At 44.9% G+C, this 10,968-nt stretch overlaps 1 protein-coding gene across 1 annotated transcript; it reads right to left on the bottom strand.

The window, feature by feature from the left end:
- Positions 1 to 891: 891 nt before the first annotated feature.
- LOC122930727 lies at positions 892 to 2,510 on the bottom strand. The gene is made up of 2 exons (XM_044284300.1): positions 2,365 to 2,510; positions 892 to 1,567 (listed from the first exon to the last, which is right to left on the bottom strand). Exons 1-2 carry the CDS (start codon positions 2,463 to 2,465, stop codon positions 907 to 909), a joined length of 762 nt encoding a protein of 253 aa, XP_044140235.1. The 5' UTR covers positions 2,466 to 2,510; the 3' UTR covers positions 892 to 906.
- Positions 2,511 to 10,968: the final 8,458 nt, after the last annotated feature.

The following is a 10,968-nucleotide window of genomic DNA, read 5'->3' as shown; positions in this document are numbered from 1 at the left end:
CTTGTAGATTTTGTTCCTATATTTACACCATAAATTATGAATGCTTGATAGCTGAATACATAGTTGAAAGCTTGATAGCTGAATATATAGTTGAACGCTGAATACATATAATCTAGTGCATAAAAGCTTGAACTATGAGTGCTTAAAGAGGACCTTTCACTACTGCACAAACTAAAAACTAACTAGATCAGTGGGCAGAGCGGCGCCCAGGGGTCCCACTGCACTTACTAGTATGCCTGGGCGCCGCTCCGTTCGCCCGGTATAGGCTCCGGTGTCTGCGCTCCCTCTGACTGATTTTTTGTAGGCATCATGGATACATGATGCCTCCGCTGATGCTGATATTGGTCAAAATGAGCCATCTTCAGTCAATTTTGATCTGAGTCGGACTGGACGACCGGGAACGGCTGGGCTAGCTGTACGGGAATTCTATGCCGACTTTTTCAGCAGTCCAGAGGGGGCATTACCGTGGCAAATGGAAGCCATCCGTGGTAGACGCTGATTTCAGCTTGAATCTGGTTTCCAAATTACTATTCAAATTTACATTTTCTTAGTTTAGTTAGATCCCCTGTTGTTAGTTTAGTTTAGGGACTCGCAAGATAATGAGGACCCTTGACGTGGGCTTGCGAGCTGAGGTATTTAATATTTGACAAATGACTATCATTATATCAAATTTTGGTGATAGTGTTTTAAAAATTTGTAAATTTTTTTGTATTAAATACCTCTAAATAACATTTATTAATAAATGTTTGAAATGTGTTTTGGAATTGTGCATTTGTCTCCACATAAGTTTTTTTTTTTCACTATTAATTTTTCAAAAATGTGTGTTGAACTAAAATTTTAATACCTTTATGCTATTATCTTTAATTGTGCAAATAAAAATTAATAGACATATTTAAATGAAAAATGTCATTTATTCAACAAAGATTTTTTTTCTTTAAAATTGAAAAAATTAAAGATCAAAAAGTTCCCTTGTAAAAGGGCCGGGATTTGAACTGTGGGGACGAGTTCCCTCTGAAGACCTGGGGTGTCCATGGTGAGATTGGTAACTCCCCTGGGTAGAGGTTTCTCCTTGAAAAGACCTAGATGGTGGTGGATAATGGGAATAACTTTGCCCAAATGGCCTCCAGTTGAGCATCTCATCACGATCACGCTCCAAATTGTGAACCGTTGCAATTGGTTCTTGAGGTCCATTAGAAGTGCCACAGCAGATAGACACCGAGCTTTTCGTTCCTCGGGTACTTTTTTAAGTAGGGGCACCAAACTTTTCACCATGGTTTCGTCCGGACTCTCACCACGATTCTGGTTTAGATACTCCATAACCCTTGATTCAACAATGGTTCGAGTATCTAAAGCAGAATCGGGGGGAGGGGGACCCCTACGCCTACCCGAGGCATGACGCTGGGTGTTTATCTGCTGTGGCACAGCAATATTTTCTGGGGCATCCTCTGTGACCGTTGCCAAAGGTGGAGTTTCTTCCACGGATGGAGGGGCAGATGGATTATCACTGGAAGATGGTCCAGAAGCTGCTTCCACTTCAACCGGGTCTTGACTGAGGTTATCAACAGTTCTGAGAAATAATTTAAAAAGTATTATTAAAGTTAATTATTCAAGGAAATATAAAAATCTAATTAGATTATTATTTGACAGACATGCTGATCCTGGAAACGTCTAGCAGTTTCTGAGTTATTACAAACAAACTTACATCCAATGGTATATTCTAGGCATGCTCAGCCAGCGGCCATCAAGCTGTTGTCCAACTAAAACTCCCACGTTGGCCTGCTGTGAGCTGATAGCTGTATGCTGTTTGGGCATGCTGGTAGTTGTAGTTTGGCATCAGCTGGAGGGCCACAGGTTGAGCATGCCTGGTTTATTATAACATACAGGCTTTCTCAGGGTGATGGGGACGCTTCAAGTTAAAAATTCCCATTGGATTTGAGAAAACTCTGATCCAATGGTATATTAATAGGGACTCCTGACTTTACATTGAAAGGCGATGTGAAATGGATCCGTTTACAATTGCACCATATTGTGTAACTGCAAAAGGATCCGTACACATTTACTTACATTGTACCTCAGGACGGATCCCTTTGGTTCGGCACCTCCATGAGCACACCAAAATTCAGCATACATCATCTAGATGCCCGCCTCAGGAGCAGAAAGAGGCATGATGGTGCAAAATGTATGCATTCTAAATGGAACCATATCCAATAAGAATGCACAGTTCCAGAACTGATCATTCTTGGGCCGCTTCATAGAGCCTTAAAACTGAATTCACAGGTCGACCCTGAAACGCCTGTCTGAAAGGCACCAAACTATAACCATCAAGATGACATTGAAATTTAATCTGAAAAAAACATTACTTACGGTCGAGTTTCCATGATTGGGCGCAAGAACTGTAAATTGGCCGTATACAAATATGGCTTTTTGGCCAACGAACCGTCGCCACTTCTTTGTCGCTGGTTCATCTCCCGCTTAAATTGGTCGCGGCACGAGTACCAGCGGTTTTTAATTTTGCTGAAAAAAAAAACAAAAAAAAAACACACATATATTTAAAATTTTCCAGAATTATAAAAAAAAAACATATCTGAGATTTAAACAGTATTCAAACACTCATCTCCTCAATTTACTGTATTATCTATAAGGCAGGCATGCACTACCTCAAGCCCTCATGCTGTTTCCAAACTACAACTCCCAGCATTTCTGCACAGGCGACAGCTATCAGCCTATGGCCTCATGCACACGACCGTTGTGTGCATCCGTGGCCGTTGTGCCATTTCCGTTTTTTTTCGCGGACCCATTGACTTTCAATGGGTCCGTGGAAAAATCAGAAAATGCACCGTTTTGCAGCCGAGGCCGTGATCCGTGTATCCTGTCCGTCAAAATATGCAATATCATCCGTGACACCAGTGGACTACAGACACCAAAAATTATTCACCGTACAGAAAATAAAAATTGATAATGTGGCTGGAGGTACATTAGGCGATCACCGTATAACAATTTTACTGTTGGCCAGTTAGATTGCAGGCCCCAAAAATGATGCATTCACTGTACAGAAAAGATCAAGTGATTATGTGGCTGGAGGTATATTAGACGGTCATTGTGTATCAATTTTACTGCAGGCCAGTGTACTACAGGCACTAAAAATTATTCATTCACCATACAGAAAAGAACAAGTGACTATGTTGCTGGACAAATGGACGGTCTGGTAGAACAGTTTAACCAAACATTTAAAAATATGTTGAAAAAAGTAGTGTCTAAATATGGGAAGGACTGGGACCTCCTTCTGCCCTACCTCATGTTCGCAGTGCGAGAGGTACCCCAGGCCTCTACTGGGTACTCACCCTTCGAACTGCTATATGGCAGACACCCTCGGGGTGTCTTGGACGTGGCCAAAGAGGTGTGGTAACAACAACCTACTCCACATAAAAGTGTCAATGAGTACGTTACACAGATGCAAGATCGGATATAGACAGTGTGGCCTCTTGTTAGGGAGCATATGGAGGCAGCTCAGAGAGCCCAGAGTCGGGTCTATAATCGGCAGGTTCACTTCCGGATCTTTAACCCGGGTGATTGAGTTTTGGTTCTGGTGCCAACCGTGGACAGTAAGTTCCTGGCTAGGTGGCAGGGGCCCTACAAGGTACTCGAGAAAATTGAAGATGTAAACTACAAAGTACATCAGCCAGGGCGGCGAAAGCCGGAGCAGGTTTCCCATGTGAATTTTCTCAAACCATGAAAAGATAGGTAAGCCTGTACAGAAGACAGCCCGCGGCCGGGTTTTCTAGGAGAAGAGGTACCGGCCCCTCTGTCTGATGCAAGAGAGGCGGCTGCCACAGTAAAAATTGCTGACAGCCTCTCCTCTAAATAGACTCAGGAGGCCAGGGAGTTAGTTAGTCAGAACACGGATGTGTTCTCAGACCTCCCTGGACGCATTTCCATAATCCAACATGACATTGTCACTGAGCCTCAGACAAAAGTCTGTTTAAAACCATACCTGGTGATCGAGGCTCTGCAACAAGCCATATCGGAGGAGGTGCAGCTAATGTTGCAGCTAGATGTCATTGAGGAGTCAAAAAGTGAGTGGGCCTGTCCTATAGTATTGATACCCAAGCCGGACGGGACGTTGCGGTTTTGTAATGACTTTCGAAAACTTAACGAGGTTTCCAAATTCGATGCATATCCCATGGATGAGCTCCTTGAGAGGTTGGACCTCACGAAAGGGTACTGTCAGGTGCCCTTAACGGAGGCTGCCAAAAAGAAAACTGCCTTCATCACGCCTGAGGGGCTGTAACAATATAAGATCTTACCCTTTGGTTTGCATGGCGCCCCCACCACTTTTCAGCGACTAATGGATATTGTGCTTCGTCCACATTGTCAGTATGCTTCGGCTTACCTGGATGATATTGTCATCCACAGTACCGACTGGGAAAGTCACTTACCCAAAGTGCAGGCTGTAGTAGACTCCCTTCGGAAAGCTGGCCTAACCACTAACCCCAAAAAATGTGCGATAGGGTTAGAAGAGATAGTAAAATAAGTCTATAGTGGCTCTCCCTCTTTTTCAAACGTGGTGATGGTGCACTGGTTTGAGTGACTCACCCTGTGGCAACTAATAATTCATATAAAAAGGAAGAAAAACAGGCACTCACCATCTGGATTTTGAGTTAAAATGTACAGATATCTTTATAATACTTTTCCACATAAAATGAAGATTAAAACATAAAATATAGAGCTACTGGCTGTTGAAGGTAGTTTCTTGTCCCTTGATTGAAGATCACTATTTAGTGTGTGTGTGTATATATATATATATATATATATATTTATATAGTGATACTGATTCAATAATGTGTATATTACCAATATGTATATACTTTTACTGGAAATATATCAAGTGTATATCACCTAAAATCTTGTAGATTTTGTTCCTATATTTACACCATAAATTATGAATGCTTGATAGCTGAATACATAGTTGAAAGCTTGATAGCTGAATATATAGTTGAACGCTGAATACATATAATCTAGTGCATAAAAGCTTGAACTATGAGTGCTTAAAGAGGACCTTTCACTACTGCACAAACTAAAAACTAACTAGATCAGTGGGCAGAGCGGCGCCCAGGGGTCCCACTGCACTTACTAGTATGCCTGGGCGCCGCTCCGTTCGCCCGGTATAGGCTCCGGTGTCTGCGCTCCCTCTGACTGATTTTTTGTAGGAGGCGTGTCCCTTGCTGCACTGCTGGCCAATCGCAGCGCACAGCTCATAGCCTGGCTATGAGCTGTGCGCTGCGATTGGCCAGCAGTGCAGCAAGGGACACGCCTCCTACAAAAAATCAGTCAGAGGGAGCGCAGACACCGGAGTCTATACCGGGCAAAAGGAGCGGCGCCCAGGCATACTAGTAAGTGCAGGGGGACCCTTGGGCGCCGCTCTGCCCACTGATCTAGTTAGTTTTTAGTTTGTACAGTAGTGAAAGGTCCTCTTTAATAGCTGAGTACACAGTTGAAAAACTAAATAAGTATAATATGTGCAAAAAACGCAGAGTATATTCACCCTAAATTAGTAGTATTTGATAGCTGGGTACTGTCACGGACAGTGTACAGGAAACAAGACAATGCAACATGCATATATGACTCACTGGATCCAAAGCTAAGGAACCAAAAGGGAGACCCCTGCACAAAACCTGGCACTTTCCCTGGCTGCTCAGCCTATGCAAAAATCCCAGAGGTGGATGGTTGCATATCCACGTACCTCGACTATATAACACCTGAACACCCTACAATAGTGAGGGGACACGACCACCGGCTCCCTACACCAGACACAGAGGGAGTCAGGGTCACCTGGGATCCAGCAAACAGAAAATAACAGATAAATGTACAGCACTTAACTTAGTAACAGACTAGGAAATAGGATGAGCATGCACACACACTCCAGGAAGAAGTATAAGCCGCCCAGTAATGCATTATGGGGAGGAATTTAAAGGGAAGCAATCAGTCCAACTACATGACAGCTGAGAGAGGCTAACGAGATGAGGAACTGAACATCACAACAAAGAAAACTCAAGGAGGAGGTTCTGAAAGGCTTCTGTCAGAGCTTCTCAGCTGTCTGGTTGTGACAGTACCCCTCCCTCTACGAGTGGACTCCGGACACTCAGAGCCCACCTTCTCAGGATGGGACCTATGGAAAGCCCTGATGAGACGAGAGGCCTTAATGTCCGTCACTGGGACCCACATCCTCTCCTCAGGACCATAACCCTCCCAATGAACAAGGTACTGAAGAGAACCGCGGACAAGACGAGAATTCACAATCCTAGAGACCTGAATTTCAAGATTCCCATCAACCATAATCGGAGGAGGAGGCAAAGGCGAGGGTACAATGGGTTGAACATAAGGTTTCAATAAGGACTTATGAAAAACATTATGGATCTTCCAAGTCTGAGGAAGATCAAGACGGTAGGCAACAGGATTGATGACAGACAGGATTTTGTAAGGCCCAATAGACCTAGGACCCAACTTCCAGGAGGGAACCTTCAATTTGATATTCTTGGTAGACAACCACACCAGATCACCAACATTCAGGTCCGGACCAAGCACACGTCTCTTATCTGCCACACGCTTATATCTCTCACTCATGCTCTTTAGATTATCCTGAATCTTTTGCCAAATAGATGACAAAGACAAGGAGAATCTGTCCTCATCAGGTAAACCAGAAGACCCCTCTCCCGAGAACGTCCCAAACTGCGGATGAAACCCATATGCACCAAAAAATGGTGACTTATCAGAGGACTCCTGACGACGGTTATTTAAAGCAAACTCAGCAAGGGACAAAAAAGTACACCAATCCTCTTGATTCTCCGCCACAAAACAGCGCAGATATGTCTCCAGATTCTGATTGACGCGCTCTGTCTGGCCATTCGACTGCGGGTGGAAAGCAGAAGAGAATGACAACCGAACCCCCAAGCGAGAACAGAAAGCCTTCCAGAATCTGGAAACAAACTGCGTGCCCCTATCAGAGACTATGTCTGAAGGAATACCGTGCAATTTGACAATGTGATCAATAAATGCCTGCGCCAGCGTCTTAGCATTGGGCAAACCAGTAAAAGGGATGAAATGCACCATTTTGCTAAAACGGTCCACCACCACCAGAATCACAGTCTTCCCCGAGGAACGAGGCAGGTCCGTTATGAAGTCCATGGACAGATGTGTCCAAGGACGGGAAGGAATGGGTAAGGGAAGGAGAGGACCTGATGGCCGTGAATGAGGGACTTTGGCACGAGCGCAAGTCTCGCAGGCTGCCACAAAACCCTCAACCGACTTACGAAGCGCAGGCCACCAGAATCTCCGAGCGATGAGATCCAGTGTGGCTCTTGCCCCCGGGTGCCCAGCAAGGACCGTATCGTGGTGTTCCTTAAAAATCTTGTGTCTTAAAGCGAGAGGCACAAACAACCTCCCAGGAGGACGAAGATCAGGAGCCTCTGACTGGGCTGCCTGCACCTCTGCCTCCAATTCAGGAAAAAGAGCAGAGACCACCACACCTTCAGCCAAAATGGGACCCGGGTCTTCAAAATTCCCGCCTCCCGGAAAACAACGTGACAGGGCATCTGCCTTCACATTCTTAACTCCAGGGCAGAACGTGACAACAAAATTAAACCTAGAAAAGAACAAAGACCATCTGGCCTGTCTCGGGTTCAGACGCTTGGCTGACTCCAAGTAGGCCAGATTTTTATGGTCAGTAAATACGGTAATAGGGTGTCTGGCTCCCTCTAGCCAATGGCGCCATTCCTCAAAAGCCAACTTGATGGCTAACAATTCCCTATCTCCCACATCGTAATTTCTCTCTGCGGAGGAGAGTTTTTTCGAGAAAAAGGCACACGGTCGCCATTTGGCAGGAGAGGAACCCTGAGACAAGACCGCCCCCACACCCACCTCAGAAGCATCAACCTCAACTATGAAGGGTAAAGAAATATCAGGTTGCACCAACATGGGAGCGGAAGCAAAACTCTCCTTGATATTAGAAAAAGCCTTACGCGCCTCTACTGACCAAGAAGAAAAATCTACCCCCTTTCTGGTCATATCAGTGAGTGGTTTAACAATAGAGGAATAATTCAAAATAAACTTCCTGTAATAATTGGCAAAGCCCAAAAAACGCATCAGCGCCTTCTGATTCTCAGGAAGCTCCCACTCAAGCACAGCGCGGACCTTCTCGGGGTCCATGCGAAAACCAGAAGCGGAGAGAAGAAACCCCAGAAATTGAATTTCTGGAACCGCAAACACACATTTTTCCAGTTTCGCATATAATTTATTCTCCCGCAGGATGAGCAAGACCTGACGTAAATGTTCCTTATGAGTTTTGAAATCGGGAGAAAAAATCAAAATGTCATCCAAATACACTAATACAAATTTTCCCATCAAATGATAAAAAATGCTGTTCACGAAATGCTGAAAAACGGCTGGGGCATTCATCAAACCAAAAGGCATAACCAAATTCTCAAAATGGCCCTCAGGGGTATTGAAGGCCGTCTTCCATTCATCTCCTTCTCTGACCAGGTTGTATGCCCCTCTTAGATCTAATTTGGAAAAGACTTTAGCCCCAACAACCTGGTTAAACAGGTCCGGGATCAGAGGAAGCGGATAAGGGTCACGAATAGTGATACTGTTCAGCTCCCTGAAATCCAGACAAGGTCTTAAAGAACCATCTTTTTTCTTAACAAAGAAAAAAACAGCGGCAACAGGTGACTTCGAGGGTCGTATGTGTCCTCTTCTCAGACTCTCAGAGATATAAGCACGCATAGCGATCCTCTCAGGTTGGGAAAGATTGTATAAACGAGATTTAGGCAGTTTGGCGCCTGGGATGAGATTATTAGGGCAATCGTACTTCCTGTGCGGGGGCAAATCCTGAACTCCACTCTCAGAGAAGACATCCGAAAATTCTGAGGGAAAAGATGGTACAGTCTTAATAGCAACCTCAGAAACAGATGTCGTGAGGCAATTCTCTCTGCAAAAGTCACTCCAACCATTTATTTGCCTCGCTTGCCAATCAATGGTGGGGTTATGTTTAGTGAGCCAGGGTAGCCCCAACACTAGAGGAGTAGGCAAACCGCTAAGGACGAAACATGACACATCCTCAACATGAGCATTACTCACAATTAAACGGATATTGTGAACTATGCCCTTTAACGATTTCTGAGAAAGTGGAGCGGAATCAATAGCAAAAACAGGAATATCCTTTCCCAAAGTGCGCACCTGGAAACCATGAGTTATTTCAAATTGATTATCAATGAGATTGACAGCTGCTCCACTATCCACAAAAATCTCACAAAAAATGCTCTTGCTCTCTAGCGCCACCCTAGCAGGCAGGACAAAACGGGAACTACAAGCAAACGGAAAACCTTCAATTTCCGCCTCAACCCTGCCAATAGTAACAGACGGAACATTTTTTAAAGATTTTTTCCAGTTTGTTTCTTTATTACTCCCAGGAAACTGCCTGAATCTCCTAGAGGGACAAACATTTGCCAAATGATTTATACCTCCACAACAAAAACAAACCCTCCCATGCGAGCTGAATCTTCTATTGTCAGAAGCAATCAACCCCAGCTGCATGGGCTCCTGCTCAGAAGGGGCTGACAGCGACCGAGACCCCTGCGCACAGAATGAGACCGCTGCACTGTCCTGGGACTGAGTATGACAGGAAGGAGATATCTCTCCTCTCTCTCTAAGACGCCTGTCAATACGAATGGCCTGAGACATAGCAGAGTCCAAGGAAATAGGCCTCTCATGAAAGGCAAATGCATCTTTCAATCCCTCTGAAAGACCATGGCAAAATTGACTTCGGGAATGCAGTGCAGCATCATTCCAACCAGTATCAGCTGCCCATCTCCGAAATTCTGAGCAGTATATCTCTGCGGATTGTTTACCCTGCCATAATAGACATAGTCTAGACTCAGCCAGAGCAATACGATCCTGATCATCATATATCTGACCCAGGGCTAAAAAGAATTCATCCACTGAACGGAGAGGCCGTGCCCCCTCCGGCAGCGAAAAGGCCCAAGACTGAGCGTTACCCCTGAGCAGCGATATAATAATCCCCACCCTCCGTTCCTCATCACCAGAGGAATGAGGAAGAAGGCGAAAATGGAGTTTGCAAGCCTCTCTAAAACGCACAAAATTCTCACTACCCCCGGAGAACGTATCCGGGAGCGAGATCTTAGGCTCAGAACAAACTCCATGAACGCAAGCTGAACCGGTCACTTGAAGCTGAGAAAAAGTCTTACGGAGATCAGCTACCTCCAATGAAAGACCCTGGAAGCGTTCAGCCAAAGGTGAAACCGGATCCATGCTTGAGACGGTTTTGGCGGCTTATAATGTCACGGACGGTGTACAGGAAACAAGACAATGCAACATGCATATATGACTCACTGGATCCAAAGCTAAGGAACCAAAAGGGAGACCCCTGCACAAAACCTGGCACTTTCCCTGGCTGCTCAGCCTATGCAAAAATCCCAGAGGTGGATGGTTGCATATCCACGTACCTCGACTATATAACACCTGAACACCCTATAATATTGAGGGGACACGACCACCGTCTCCCTACACCAGACACGGAGGGAGTCAGGGTCACCTGGGATCCAGCAAACAGAAAATAACAGATAAATGTACAGCACTTAACTTAGTAGCAGACTGGGAAATAGGATCAGCATGCACACACACTCCAGGAAGAAGTATAAGCCGCCCAGTAATGCATTATGGGGATGAATTTAAAGGGAAGCAATCAGTCCAACTACATGACAGCTGAGAGAGGCTAACGAGATGAGGAACTGAACATCACAACAAAGAAAACTCAAGGAGGAGGTTCTGAAAGGCTTCTGTCAGAGCTTCTCAGCTGTCTGGTTGTGACAGGTACATAATTGAAAGCTAAATGCTTATATTGTGCATAAGGTAAAAGCTGAATACATAAAATCTCTACAAGCTGAGTACATAAAT

Source organism: Bufo gargarizans, chromosome 1 (genome assembly GCF_014858855.1).
Source record: "Bufo gargarizans isolate SCDJY-AF-19 chromosome 1, ASM1485885v1, whole genome shotgun sequence".
NCBI lineage: Eukaryota > Metazoa > Chordata > Amphibia > Anura > Bufonidae > Bufo > Bufo gargarizans.
Note: the sequence above shows the minus strand (reverse complement) of the source record. Positions and strands in the feature narration are given on the sequence as shown.

What these genes read in the sequence shown, in the direction of transcription:
- LOC122930727 (XM_044284300.1), bottom strand. Translation starts at nt 2,465, where the DNA reads ATGAACCAGCGACAAAGAAGTGGCGACGGTTCGTTGGCCAAAAAGCCA. An exon ending in CCAATCATGGAAACTCGACC is followed by an intron (nt 1,568 to 2,364) that starts GTAAGTAATGTT and finishes ATTATTTCTCAG; the next exon opens with AACTGTTGATAACCTCAGTC.